At 36.4% G+C, this 15,949-nt stretch overlaps 1 protein-coding gene across 4 annotated transcripts in view; it reads right to left on the bottom strand.

Moving 5' to 3' along the window:
* Positions 1–15,949, bottom strand: part of RTTN (rotatin) — a 142,457-nt gene that overhangs the window by 21,245 nt on the left and 105,263 nt on the right. For all 4 annotated transcript variants that reach the window (XM_045790253.2, XM_087869736.1, XM_045790255.2 and 1 more), the window contains 4 exons: positions 15,121–15,211; positions 12,474–12,627; positions 9,806–9,943; positions 6,864–7,081 (listed from right to left, as the gene is read on the bottom strand). In XM_045790253.2, coding sequence (XP_045646209.2) covers positions 6,864–7,081; positions 9,806–9,943; positions 12,474–12,627; positions 15,121–15,211 — 601 coding nt within the window. The remainder of the gene's footprint in view (positions 1–6,863; positions 7,082–9,805; positions 9,944–12,473; positions 12,628–15,120; positions 15,212–15,949) is intronic.

Genomic DNA, 15,949 nt, shown 5'->3' with positions numbered 1-15,949 from the left:
AATAAAGCCCTCACACCCTATCTGTGTATCTCCTAAATCTAGAGTACTTGCCATTTTCACACCTCCCAACCCATCCACCAGGATTTTTCATTTCATTCCCCTCATGTTGTTGAGTTGTTGAATAAACCAGATCAGTCATCCTACAGAATGCCCCACATCCTGGGTTTGTCTGCTTGTTTCCTTGTGATGATTTGAACTTGTCTTCTCTGCTCTGTATTTCTCATTTACTGGGTGCTGTAGCTCTAAAGCCTTGAGTACATTCAGGTGAAATCTTTTGTGATAAGATTCTCACATGGATATACACATGAAGTTTAATTACAATTTCAAAGGGTTCATAAATTCCAGCCTAAGAACTAGAAGTTTCTCATATGATTTATAAATACTAGATATAATTCACATTAGTAATTTTTCCTTCTACCAGTGATTTTCAATGATCCAGTTTTATAATATCATAGTAAAATTAAGCTCGAAATGATATAATTTTACATAAAATATAGTATAGCGTACACAGATGCAACTTCACTATTCCTGATTAGCCTATACTTGGCAATGTGACACTAGAGGAGCCTACAGAGTGGGGGACCCTTCCAGCCCCACCACCAGGGACTGTGTGATTCCATCTTAAAAACCTCACTTAGGCTGCTGCCTCTAACCAGGCAGGTCCCTATTTGGTCAATGAGTCAGATATTAAATGCCCAGGACCAGGAATACTTGATAAAGATCATGCTAATGTGACCATGAAAAAGGTGGGGGGAAAGGCAGAAAATTATTTAGGATAATGAATATGTTTGGAGTATAATCATTATCGTTAATTATGAGCATACTAATTTGCCTATAAACTTAATCTTCACCACTAATAAGAAAACTGCTCTCCATACACACCCTTATTGAACCTGCAGGCATTAATGTTTTGAGGAAAACCAAAATGATCTCATTGAAATATATTACTCATCTACTCTCTGCAGCAATGAGAGAGAAAAAAGAAGTAAGAATTCTAGGGAAACAGTTGTGCACATAAATTTGTCTTTTATTTCCTCAGGAAATCTCACTGAAATGATGGAAATGGGATTAAACACCAAGACAGACACACACACTCATTCACTCACTCACATAAATCTGGAAACTAAAAAACAGATGGATGAACAGCAAATGCATTAGGAGGCCTGAGAAGGTAGAATACCAACCCTGTGCATACAATGAATTGCCAATGACTGAGGAAATTTAGCATCAGGTACCCCTGGAAGTGAGAACAAAGGAGGATTGTTTGAAAAATCTCTGAGAAGCAGTTTGATGACCAGATTTTGTCCACGACCCACCAATCTCTGCACAGCCAAGCCACTCTTCCTCCCCACCCCTTGCAAGAAACTTGAGATTTAGTCTCTGGAGAAGATGAACTAAAAGGGTTCTAAACCGGCAAAGATGAGGCATATTTTCGGGTGAGAGTATTACACTGGAAACAGGAAGGATTAAGTGAAATGTGCCAATTGATTTCTAAGACCCCTGCTCTCTTTCTCCTACTTTGTGGCAAAACACTTGGCAGCTGGGTTTTCACCTCCAGGCAGGAGATCAGAAGATTCTTCTCTCGGGAATCTGACAAGCTCAAGAAGGCAGGCCACAAAGGGCAGCCAAATGCCCTTACACTACAGCCTACAGCTGACAGGCTCCATTCTGATGCCCAAGGCTTTCAATCTACTTCAAATCTCCCAGTTTCAAATGCAGAAGACAATCAAGGTTAGCAGATACATAAGAAAAGCCCCTAACCAGAAAACAGAAACCAAAATAAAGAGAAAAAAAAAAAAAGAAGAAGAAATGAGAAATTATGTAAGAAGAAGAAAACTTAGTAAGAGTTCCAAAACATATAGAACACACAAAGTAGAGGGGATGTCAGTTAAGTGAAAGAGGAGTGCAGATGGAAAGGACCCTCACGAGGGGCACCTACCTGTGTGTAGTCAGTTCAGCTTTTGATTCTTGGCTTTGGCTCAGGTTGTGATCGGGCTCCACACTCAGCGCAAAGAATGTTTGAAATTCTCTCTCCCTCTCCCTCTTCCTCTGACCCTCCCACTCTCTCTCTCTAAAATAGATAAATAAATCTTTAAAAGAAAAAGAAGAAGAAGAGGAGGAGGAGGAGGAACCCTCAAGAAAGCCCAGCACAATGGATTAAATAGACCCCATTGAGAAACTTCATCTGGAAAATGCAGAATGCTGGAGACAGAAAAAAATTCTTAAAACTCCCAGGGGAGAGAAACCAGAAATCACAATGGCTTCAGATTTTTCCACAGTAACATGAGAAGTTAAAGAGAAGAGACAAGGCCTTCTCAATTCTGAGGTGAATGACTTCTAATCTAGAATCCTCACTAGACTAAACTATAAATTTAATGTAAGGGTAGGAAAAGACTCCAATGTCTAGATCTCAAAAAAGCCTCTTATGCACCTTTACTCTGGAAAGTACCAGACAAGAGACTCTACCCAAAGGAAAGCGGGAACCAGGAAAGGAGAACATGGGAGACATGACATTGCAGGAAACAGCAGAGCAGTAAAGGAATTCCCCGGAAGAAGGTGAACGGAGATCCCAGCATCATACTGGGCACCATGCAGGTCAGAAGGAACTGGAAGTGATTTCTTCCAGAACATGAAGCTGACATAAGTTCTGACATGTCTGAATATACTGGGAGGACATTCAGTTGCTGGCAAAGAGCATGGAGCTTATCAGTGATAATAGAAACCTCAGCAAATTTAAAAATAATATAATAATTATCTCTAAGGAAAAAGGAAGCTGTGAAGTTCAACCATGTGCAGCATTTTCACAGACTGATCACCACATGCTGCCTCCTTTCTAGCCACCATGAAGATATAGGATAGCAGCGAAAGGAGAAGGGAGCCCACTGTGGCCAGGTAGGCGGGTGGGGCCTGGAAAGGGAACTCAGGTCTCACGTTCCAAAGAAGGAAGTCAACAGATAATGTTTAAGATGGAATAACCAAGATAGAGTAATATAAGCATGTCAGAGACATGGCAGGGAAACATAAAACAATCAACTAAAAGAGGTATGAGTAGTTAGTTGCCTTTAAGAAGAGGGGAATGAAGGAAAAAGAACTCTTCTACTTGGGATACAAAACTTATAAACCTATTTGGCAGTCTAAAATGTATATATAGAAAAACTGATATCAAAGCCAAAAGCTAAAAACAAGAAAAAAGGAAAAAACAGGATTAACATCTAGTAAATCCACATACTTTTTGACATATACTGAAGGTCAGAGTAAAGGATTTAATTTCTACCATTTTCCATGCAGCACTTATTACAGACTGAAGAGTCGCTCTGAGCATCTGTGCACAGAGCAGGAGCACATGGCTCAAAGCCTGAGAAGCCTGGGAGGCAAGAAGGCAGAGGCTAAGATTCCAAGTCAGACAGCTGAAGTGACAAACTAGCTACTGGATAATGCAGACACACAAAAGAGGAAAATTAAATCAAAAGGATACAGAGCAAGAAACAGCACATCTTTTCGCCAACCACAGGAAGAAAGAAAATCAGGACTCAATGTAATTTATTTAAACTTTATGCTCTTTTTAGATCTAATTCCTTCTACACATTAAGTGATGTAGGTATTCTAGGTTAAGACTCTTTGCTTTCTTACCAAAAGGCACTGATATAAAGAACGGGGTTTTTAATTACCGTGAACATTCATTAACACAGCAGTATCTCAAATAGATAAGCCTTTTCTCTCCAACAGATTTACTCTTGAACTTCACCATTCACTAAACACTTGTGCATAATCTATTTTCTAAAATGTGAAATAAGAGTTTGTTGTTTCCTTCCATTACTATCCTTAGACATCAGACCAAATACAAGGAGCAAAATTAATTCACCACCTCAATTATGAGCAAAATCTATTACATATGTGTCTTTGCAAATGAATCATACCAAGTATCTCACTAGGGAAGGCAAAATCTCCATTAAGTCAAATGTGTTCAATATGTTATAGTCAGCAGATAATATGGTCTCTATGGTCAAAAGATATATATCATAGGACATGTATGTCAAAAGACAGAATAGTTTCTAAGAGAATATTCAAATCCTCAAACCTCCTCAAAATGGAATTACAAAAAAATAAACTTGTACATAATTTAAGATATAAATACCAAATGCAAACTTTCAATCCATATTCCCTATGGAAGAGTCCAGTAAAGCAGCCATTTAAAGAGTCTCTGCCAAGACCTTTTAATTGAAGTTACAACATAACGATCTATTAGGAGGATGGAGTTTTAGAGCCAGCTTATACAAACTTAATACAATCCTCTCATTTTGCATTTGCATTTTACAAACTGAATTACAAGAGGTTAAGTGATATGCTTAAGGTCACACGTGTAATATTTCTGAGTAAGGTTGTACAGAGAATTGAAATAAACCTCTGAAGGTCATCAATTTTTAGTACACTATTTCTTCTGACCGTTTGAAGACTGTAGTTTCCTTTCCTTTGTATAAAACCTTGGATAACACACAGCATACATGCATGTATAGTAGAAACATATGTGATTTATTATTATGTGCTGCTGGCTCATGTATTTGAATAACATTTTAATTCACATATCATCTTTATACAGCGCAGAGCAAAGAAAACAGTGTTTGTAGTTTAATAAAGCTCATTAATAAATGTCCCAGCTCATGTGAGGCATACATTTCCTCATTACATATGTCACAGGGACACTTCCTTTCTTTACTTTCTTTGTCTTAAACTTACTTGTGCCCTTCTAACAAATGTCATGTATTTATATTCTACTGTTTACGTGAACAAGAAGAGTATGATTTATAAGGAAAAACAGTTTATATAATTGGTTAAAGTATCCATATCCACACAGAATACTTTACATCTTTTATAATTTGGAGGAAATGGAGAGGAAAATTGGCTAGTCATTAGGAAAATCACTGAGATACCCTGTGGCTCCAGAATACCTCATTTTCTTTGACCAAGAAGGTAACAGCAAAAGATTATAAATGGTAACTTTTATAATGAATACTATTACAAAATATTAAGGAAAAATAAGGGGCAAGGTAAATTTAAAAAATTCCTGTGGCACAGAATTTTTCCTATGTACATTTATTTTAATCTGGTGCATCAACCACCATGGACTCATATTTATCACAAGCCTAATCATGATTCCTTGAAACAGCACAACCAACAAGCGAGAGAAAACAGCTAAGAAATAAAACAGCTTTGGTTTGGCCTGGCTGGAGGTCTTTAAATTTCACCTGGCCCAGGAGGACTGGCTGTAGGACCCATGGTCATGGTTGTGGTCCAGGCTCCCAGAGCTACTGGGCATTCCTGGCCTGGGCAGAGGAGGGGGGCAGGTGCACTCCCCTCACTGAGGGCAAGAAAAGGATGTGGACTGCAGGAATCATTTACATTCCCTGAAGGGGAAAGTATGTCGGTAAAAGCGTAAAAGCGGTAAGAGAGAAGGCCCCTTCTCTAGGGAAAAGAGCGCCACTAGAGCCAAAGTTCGGAGATTAATAACGCTTTTGAATTGGGGGAAGACCATTGTAAAGCTGTGAATTTGAGTTTCCTCTTACAGTATTCTTTAAAGTGCAAAATCAGACTCAGTTAATCAAATAAAGCCTGTTGTTCTGATGGGGAATGAGATAATTGGGACACTATCCAGCTTTGGTTTTAAGCTAAGAAGAGCTGAGTGGGGTGAGGGAGGCTGCGGCCTTGCAAGAGTAAGTGACTTTGAGCAATGTTGTGAGGATCTTCCCCCCCTAGAGTTCCAGCTTCTGAAGGAGCTGCTAGAGATAGGAGAAAATGTCGGGGGTCCCTTTATCAGTCTCCTTATCTGTGCTCTGAAAGTAACTGTAGTCTGCTGGGCAAAGACGACGGAAACAAAAGTCCACTGAGGGCACTGAACTCCCCCTTCAGTGGGTAGAATCAAGCTGGACCAGGAGCCATCCTTGCCTCTATCAGCCGTATCTGCTTTCCAACATAACTGGAGCCTCTGCACACAACGCACGAGTAGTCAGGCCAGCAAGATCTGTACAGCCAAAACTCCCACAGGCAGAAAAGGGGCAAAAATCCCCAAATTCAAAGCAGCAAAGAGACAGCAACAAATCGGCAGACTGGAACAACCTTCTGTCTTTATAAAATATGGCTGGCTGACGGGGGAATGGAAGCAAATCCGTCAAGGCACAAGTCTAACTTCTTTTCCATCTTTCAGCAAGAAGATAAAAATCATAAAACCATATGATTATTAAAAAGGGAGATTCTTAATATTGAGAAATCTAGCAATTTCCTCTTTGTAAAAACAACTACACAACTTAGGAAACACTTTGAGGTTTTTTTTTTTTGTTAACCTATTTATAAAATCATACTTTAGTGATTTAAGAATGTCATCTGATGAACAAAATTCTTGTTTCATATTTTAGGACTGCAAAAAGTAAGTTTATAAGTTTATAAGGCAGCATGGTTTAGAAAGGGGGCATTTTCTCATAAATGTACCAACTAAGTCCACCCACCTCTATAGACAAACCACCTTAAATGTATGTAATTCCCTTACATAAATCAAATGTTGTTTAGATGAATATATGTTCAGAGATATAGACATGCCTTTAAGATGGCAAGACATTATGAATTAGAAATTAGATTTCTAATATTTTGTTTTGAATTTTTTTTTATCATAGTCATTAAGGAATCAGAGGACCAGGACTGGAGAGGAGATGGTTAATTTCACTTTATATGCTTTTGTTTCATTTAAATGGTCATAATGAACATTAATTACTTTTTAATTCAAATGACTGAAAACTTTTTTTACAAGGCCAAGACTCAAAGTTGATTTATTTAAATACTAAACAAAGTTTTTGAAAGGTCAAGGAATCACATACCTTAAGAATTACTTCATTAAGTCGTTCTAGAGATTTCTGATTTTCCTGAGTTTTATCAAGAAGTGAAGCCATTGATGGACTGTGGCATACATTTGTTTTATCCTTATCCTGGAGATGCCTTTTTGCTTCCTCGGTCAAGAGAACAGAAAGGAACTGCAGGCTGGCAGCAGATAACGTAGGGCATGTGGTAGACAAACCCACACATGTACACAACATATCTGAGAGAGAGAATACTTTCTATGTAAATGTTTGAAAATGTCATCAAAATTAAAGAAGTGAATCAGATCGATTTGAGTAATTAAGTTTATAGCCTTTTTATTTCTAATGAAGTAAAGCTATCAATACTTATAAGTATCATGAGAATAACTCTAGTGGTTAAGAGTAATTTAAACAGTCAATATTAAGACAACAGAATCAAGGAATCTATTTAATTCTCATTTCATTCTTTTTATACGGGCTCTTTTTGGTATGAAAAAGTGTGTGTGTGTGTGTGTGTACGTACAAATGCACATACACACAATATTTGCTAAGACCCAAAATAAGAGGATTATATATAGATGAGAACTGATCCCTCTGGGGTCTTTTGGGATCCACAAAGTCTCCGGAGTTTTTAACTTTTTAATTTTTATTTCAGTGCTTACCTAAACAAAATTTCATGTAACTGTACTCTGAATTATCTAGATCACCACTGCATAATTGTGTTTCTGTTTTCAAACAAGTTGATGCTAAATAGTACTTACAAGAGTTAGTATGCAGTGTTGGCATGGTGCAGAAGCAAACATTTCATGGTAGTTCAGAATATAGAACAAGAACGGTTATATACAAATTTGTAAACATAACACAGATTAGAAAGAACAGGCAAGCCAACTCAAAAGAATCTACACTGAATCAGTCATTATTAATTTCCTGTTATGAGCACTGATTTAATCAAAGAAACATTTGATGCATTATGTTAATTTTATTAATTTGAGTACCACTGGTTTATAATTTTGTTATGTTTTACTTTTATATTATTTGGAATTTATACTTGTGTAAGAGTTATAACCATAAGAATTTCTACCTAGATTTAGGCTAAAAGAAATTCTTATTTTCTTAAGTAACGTAAGAAAAATAATTTAGTGAGAGTGGTGTATCATGAGAACTATGTTCATTTAAATGATGCCTAAATATGACTCAGGTCTGAGAAATGACTGTTATAGATAACATAAGTTACTAAGTGAGCATAAGATGTTTTAAATATGTATGAGCATATGGGGTGGAAACTAAAAACAAACAAAAACAACTCCATGACAAGGAATAGCAACAATCATTTTTATTAGTTATGTTTTCATAAACATTACTATTACCAAAGTTAGCTGTTTATGTAGTAACTTATTTCTAATTAGCACCATATTATATAAACTGTGTGCGTGTTTTGCAGAAAGATTCTGAATTTTCTAGGTCCTTATTTTCTCACTAGTGAAAGTGTCAGGTAAACAGGCTTAAAGGAGGGGCCAGCAAACTTTTTCTGCAAAGGGTGAGAGAGAAAATGAGTATTTTACGCTTTACAGGTCATAGGCCTTTGTCACAGCTATTCAACTCTACCACTGTAGCAGGAGAGCAGCCGTAGGCAACACATAAATGAGTAAGGGTGGCTGTGTTCTGATACAATCTTATTTACCAAAACAAGCAGCAAGCCACATTTGACCAGTTGGCTTAGGTGTCCCACATGAGTAGTACCTTGCTTTACGTTAGCAGTGACTCAGGTGGTAAACTAAATTTCCCCACCATGGATGTAAGAAAATCTCAATTACACAGTCAATCTCTTTCAGTTTTAACCTCTTTTAACAAAATAATGATTTCTAAATGGACACAATTCCTTTTAGGGTAAACTCAGAACTCCTATCTTCAGAAACAAACAATTTTGCTTCTTACTGAACATGTATTTCCCCATAAAACTTGCTTCAACACTACCACTCTGGTTACAAAATGTATCATTCATCTAAATCTATAGAATGACCAAACAATAAAATAAGATGTGAAAAAAACAAGTTGACTGAATTAGTGATAACTTGGAAACTTAAAAGAACTCAATTTTGAATACACTTAAGCTAGCCATTTTTATTTTCTTTTACATTGCACAAATTATTTTTAATACAAAGTTATTCATGTTAATTTAAATTTTATATAAATTTTAACACAAAGCACACTACTGCAATGAAAGTAGGTAGCGGGACAAAGTTTCTAAGTTGTATGAAAAACATATTTATTCCATCCTGCCCTTGCCTGTCTGTGAATGTTAGAATTCGACATTGTGCCTAAATCAGCCATTTTTAAAAAGTAACGTAAATGTTATTTATATGCATTTATGTTTAAAAAAGTCTTTTTGCTATGCTAAAATTTAAGAGACTTTATGAAAAATTAGTAGTTATTTAAAAAATACATTTGTTTATGCTACTTCATTATATGAAAAACACCTTATAAAAATAATTAATTATACTACACTCTTAGCATGTCTGTACTATAAGAAAATCCTTGTCTTGACACAAGACACTACTTATTCTAAGTTCCCATGTTATCATATATACAGAATTTTAGGTGCAGGTTTACCCACTTACAGTACGTGTATGTCAGGAAAGAGCCTGGTTTCTATGCCAACACATGAAAATCTTTCTCATTGTTTTAGAATCATGTCATATCACATGTCTCTTCATAACACCACAGGATTTTCTTAACTTGTTTTTATAGTTATTTGAACTGGGTTTCAATTCTTCAAAAATGCATTTTTGAGGCTCCTCAAGAGCACTGCAAATTTCTCAAAATAAATACCTGGTTTCTCTTTCAAATGCCATGCATAATTACTTAATTTTAAGAAAAAATATATATATAAAAATTGTAAATAATAATTCTCTTTATTTTTATTAGCAGAGAGACCCCCAGCCTAGTGAGAGTGTCTTTCTTACCGATCACCGCCACCCAGTGCTTGGCCAGACCCATCGTAATCAACGGGAGAGAGGCAATAGCAGCTTTCCTCAGGAGTGTAGCCAGAAGGTTAAATAAATGTGTCCATGTGTGATAAAAAGCCGATACCAACTCTACATCTATAAAATTAATGAAAACATTTCAAGTTATTAACACAAATAGAAAATACAAAGCTCACCAGGTACTTCGTTACACTTAAGAGGCGTGCACCTGTCAGATGAAGACAAATATAATTCAGCATGATCCAAAATTTATTTCAATTAACTTTTTCACTGCTTCTTAAAGATCTCTCTCATCTACCTCCTACATAAAGACAAATACACACTCAGGCATCCTCCTCTCATTAACGCATTTCAATAACAATTCAGAAGGTATGACAAACTGAATATTAAGTCATATCTTAGGAAACACACACTTGCAGACAGTAAAAGCATGGCATTGTTTGTGCTACTCTTATAAAGTAAAGTTTCTCCTGTTGTCTTTATCCCCTTTGTGCAGAGGTGAAAGAAGAAAGCACATCGTGCCAAGGTCATGGCAGAAAAGAAAGGAGAATTTCTTTAACAACCAAGAGTATTGCCCCCCTCAATGAAAACATGACACAAAAGAGGATTCTGCAGCTTTGCCTATGGCTGAGAATGTAGCAGTTAACGTTCTACCGTAAGGACAGCTTTTCCCTTCTTTCTACCTGGCAAATGGAGGCTGAGAGGAGCAGCAATCTTAGGACTGTCTTCTCTGACCACGCCACCAGTAGCATCTGCCAGCTTTTGCCAAACTCCATTACCAAGCAAACTAAGGACTTCCACCTCAGGCTTCTTTGGGAAATGGCTTATTCCAGGGAGTTTGGATTACAGCAATCCTTGGTATGTGTCTCAACCTTTTTGTCATTCTCATCTCTATAAGGAGTCTTTTCAAACTATGTTTCCTCCTCATCATCCTCATGAAACTTTAATTCCATAGATTCTGTATATCTGTTTATGTACTATCAGTATATCTGTACTTTATACATAAAAAGAATTAGGTATAAAGCTTACTGATTTTATTCAAGATAGCCAAATAAAATATAAGTTGAAAGTTAAAATTAAAAATTGAAAAGCAATTAACATTTAACTTAACTTTTAACTACTTTTGCCAAATAACTTTCATTGTAATTTACTTGCTTCTATAAAATGTATCGAATTACATATGAAAATTAGCAAATCATATACTAGAATATAATCAATATTTTATAAAATCATTCACAACTATAATTTCTCCAGCAAAAATTTTAAAACTCATTTCTTAAAAAAATTTTTACTGAACTTTTACCTTTTGCTAGATGAGAAAATGACTTCTAACTTAACCAGCTGCTAGATATACATTCAGATATCAGTGACATTTTTTATTTTATTTTCAGCAGCTGACATAATTAACAATAGGCCAATTAACTTACATAATAATAAAACATATACTATTTTTATTTAATTCTCAAAGCCCAAGTCACACACAAAAGCAAGAGAATCAATTAAAAACAAAAATCCACAAGTCAGCCAATGACAATCAAGACATGATATGACTTTGGGTTATCTGGCCATATGACTTGGCTCCCTCTTGCCATATGACTTCGGGATCAAGTATTGAATCAAAAGTCTTCTAGTTACAACCAGCTAGGCACTATGGTTTTTAGCAATGATATTGTATATTTCCTGTTTATCTTCTATGAGCTCAAAATGAGTGCTTCCCAAGTGATACCCAAGAAACCCAACAAGAGAAATTAAATACTAAGGAATAAGATTTTATTAGGTAGGACTGAGCTCTGAAGGGTCACAAACCATTGTAACAGCTAAGACTTTTCCCCCTCCCTTTTCCCCAAGATTCAATTTTTGCTTCTTGGGTGTTGATATTACCCTCATAAGAATGCATGTCTATCTTGATTTGCTCAGTTAGGACATCACTACCACTTGTAAAATTCCCAAGTAAGGAATTACTATTCTTTTAGCACCAGGATATTTTAATACTAATGAGACACTGAGGGCTAGATTTGCTGGCATCATAAAACATTTCACTTACCTAAAACCAAGCAAATCCATGAAATTCAAAAAACTAAGTAATAATGAACAGGCAAAGAGCCATTTAGCAATAGTCAAATTATCAATTACTTCATTATAAAATCTTTTAATTATTATATTTTAATTCTGTTAAAGATCCTATATTGTTTTAATTTTCTTCTATTAAGTACTATATGCAACTTTTCAACAGAGTATATTTTTCAATAATTTAGGACTTTATCAAAATGTTTGATATTATATGCTACATTTACTTATACTTGTTATTGCAAAGAAGTTATTAGTAGGTCATTTGGCTGTACCCATAGCTTAGAAGAATAATTACTACCTGAAACTCACTGTACTTGCTAATACTACATACAGAACTTTGCCCGCATTTAAACTGACAGCACAGGGGACAGGCCCTTCACTATACCACATATTTGTCTCAAATGGTCTCCTGGAACCACTTAAAAGATCCAAACTATAAAGCACATTATAAAAGCCTTCCAAAATATTGGCAAAGCACAACATAAAATTTAACCTTGAAGTGAGTACCTGGTGCAGAGTAAGACTTTTTTCCTCAATATTATTTGCTTCCATCCTAAACTTAAAAAATAAAGCTTACCTAACACATCTTTGGTGCATATGGTGAGGACCCCAATGATGTTTGTGATAAGAGGTTTCAGAAGCTCGTCCTGAATCACAAGGTCAGGATCGACCAGTAAACATGACTGCAGAAGCCTAGACAAAGAGGACAGGTATTCTAGGAGAAAGGATACCTATTTGAAAAAAGAGATAAAGGAAAACAAAACAGCATATGAAAAATCTAGTTCAGTGATATTTCAGCTTTCTATGCATTATAAGTCACTTTCTTTGTAATGTAAGTTAATAAAAAACTAGTAAGATGTTAATTATAACTTTTAAGATCTATAATGAATGCATAGCACACAAAGTATTTTCTCATATTATAAACATGCCATTAATGACCAAACTAACACTGTCAAGTATAATAATACCAAACAAAGCAGTATTTTCAAAGTCAAATTTCAAATTCCATTTAGAAAAAGAAAGCCTTTACAGTTTTTAAGGAGCTAAACTGTGGAATCAATATTCTGGAAGTAGAAAGGGGCATTCCAATGCCATATATCGTACAATTTTATAAAGAAAGAAAGATTACAAAATATTGTTCAACACATCTCCTATCAGGTAAAATGCTATTTGTAACATTTAATTTCCTTACTGCTATGAAGTCTTTTTTGATGCCTTTGTACTCTACACTATTGATCGCAGTTACAAGCCTGACTCTGATGTATGAAGTACTACATAAACAGACAAACCATGGAAGGTGAGAGCCAACGAGAAGCATCAGAGAGAGAACCACGGAGTCACTGAAGCCTCTCACAAGCCCACGCGCTTCGCCCAGCCATACTCACCGCTTCCTCAGCGCCTCCACTCAGAGCTCAGATCTCACCCTTGTGAGGCCTCTTCTGACCACCTTGACAAAACATAGCACTCTCCCCCTCTGCCGCACACCCTTTCACCCACCCTCGTTTTTCCCATACCATTTGTCACCAGCTGATAAAACACTGCACATTTTATTTACTGCTCCCTGTCTGTCTTCTGCACTGAGGACAGAATTCACGTGGGCAGGTGTGCGTGTTTGCTTTGTTCACACATCTGTCACTGGCATCTAGAACACAATCTGGCAGAGAAGAGGTTCCAGAACTTTTTTAGAATGAATGAGTAATCTTGTGTGAGAACAAACAGCCAAGAAGCAGTTACCTACAGAAGGCTAGGTGATGAAGTGGCTAAGAGGGTGAGTTCTGGAACCAACCTGTGTGAGCAGGAATCCTGGCTCTGCCCCTTTCTATGTGAGCAACCCTGGACATTTCCAGTCATTTACTTTTAAAATGAGGCCACTAATGCTACTTCATGTGACTGCTGTGAGGATTACCTAAATTAGTACATACAAGCACTCCGTAAATGTGTGCTACTGTTGTTATTCCTTCATTCCACAAGTACTAAATGAGCACCTTTCATGGCACACTCAGCATCCAGAACACAACTGATATGTAAGGGCAAAGCCCTGCCTTCATGGAGCTCACTGTAGCCTCCGACCTCATCTCCCCCTCACAGATTCACTCTAGCCACTCTGGCCTCCTTAATATTTCTTGGATAGACCAAACATATCCCAATCTCAGGGGTCCTGCAGTGTCCCCCAGGACTAGCTTCCTCACATACTTCAGGTTACATGTCCTCGTCTGCAAGAACGTCCCCAACCACCCTTAGTGGAAAAGCCCTACCCTCCCAGCTCTGACATCATTCCCTGTCTCCTGTTTTAGTGTTTCTTCAGATACCTATCATCGGCAGGTAAATATGCATTTGCTCATAGTCTGCTCTCCCAACTTGAGGGGAAGAGTATTTATTTGTTCAGGCAAGATCCTGGTACATGGTAGACCCTCAATAAAAATTTGTTGCATGGATAGACAGTGAAATGGAAGAGATAGCCTTACGCAAATAAACACACTCAAAAGTGAAAACACTGCACTGGGACAAGTGTTTTGAAGATAATACACACTGTGTTACCCAACCTTGTAAAAGGGTGTGTGCCCTATTCAGAAACCTCAAAGACAGCACCACAAAGCAAAAGATACTGCTGTGGCCCACCTTTAATCATCACACTAAATAAATCTTGTAGCTCTTCTTAAAATCTGATTTGAGGTAACATTTCTATTAGCAACAACTACACAAGGAATTGTTAAGTATACTTTACATAAGATGCTAGATACAAGCAAGAACTTAAAAATAGTAAATATCTGAAAAGGAACAAAAATAAATTTATTTTTATTAGACTGGGTTTTAAAAATACACATAATTTAGTCACTATGTATTTTAACAACTTCAATTTAGGTGAAAATGATAGACAGTCTAAAATCATAGGATTGGAAGATGGTCTATCCAATATCCTCTCTTTTTTAACATGGTGCTCAAAGATACAGGTCTGTGGATAAACCTTTATAGCTGGTTAATAATGGAATCAGGAAGAGAATCTAGATCTTTAAGCCCTGCTGCTTTATTCTACAATGCAAAGATGTCTCGGATTAAAATGTTAAGTAACCTATTTCAAATAACCTCATCATACCATGTATGTCCTGAAAGATTTCCATCCCTCTCCTATGGTTAGTATATTCTTGGCAGAATTTATGTTTCTGGCACTTGAAGCAAACAAATGCACACACAGCCATGAGGCAAGAGAGAGACGTGACACTTACCTGAGCCTGAGTGTGTTCAACTGGAGATGACAAAGGCAGCGGAGCCTTAAGCTCCTGGACGCAGTTTTCTAGGAGGGTGGCATCTGCAATACTGAGAAGAAAAGAAAAAGGAAACCCTCCAGATGAGTAGTAGTATGCTGCTTATTAAAAATTAATAAATTAGTATTTGAAGTTTGAATATAACCTTGAATAGAATTCAAAGAGAAAGGATCTTTACAGAGAACAAACTGATGGTTGCCAGAGGGAACGTGGGTAGGGGTGTTGGGCAAAACGGGTGAAGGGGAGTAGGAGATACAGGCCTCCAGTTATGGAATGAGTAAGTCATGGGAATAAAAAGCAGAGCATAAGGAATATAGTCAATGATACCGTAATAGCGATGTAATGGAACAGATGGCAGCTATGCTTGAGGTGAACATAGCATAACACATAAATTTGTTGAATAATTAAGATGCACACCTGAAAGTAATGTGACATTGTGTGTCAACTAAAATAGAAAGTTAAAACAAAAAAAGAGAAAAGATTTGCATAAAGACAATAAATGTATAAAGTATCCTATAATTTTTTAGAACACAGGAAAAGATCTTATGTGATAATATGGGAAGCAAAAAATATCTAATGAAAAGCAGAATAAAATATAATGAAGCTCTTTTAGAAAGAAAGCAAACAAGAGAAAAACATTGGTGGTTAGTTTCCTCTTTAAAATGGGAAAAATACTTGCTAGGAAATAAGTTCTGATTTAGAAAGTAAAAAACAAAATAATGCAAAACAAACAGGAAAATTGTTTTAAGTCAGGAATAAAGAACAGGTACAGAATATGACAAGCCTTTGC

This window comes from Ursus americanus, chromosome 19 (genome assembly GCF_024610735.1).
Source record: "Ursus americanus isolate L20-20 chromosome 19, mUrsAme1.1.p, whole genome shotgun sequence".
In the NCBI taxonomy this organism is placed as follows: Eukaryota; Metazoa; Chordata; class Mammalia; order Carnivora; family Ursidae; genus Ursus; species Ursus americanus.
Note: the sequence above shows the minus strand (reverse complement) of the source record. Positions and strands in the feature narration are given on the sequence as shown.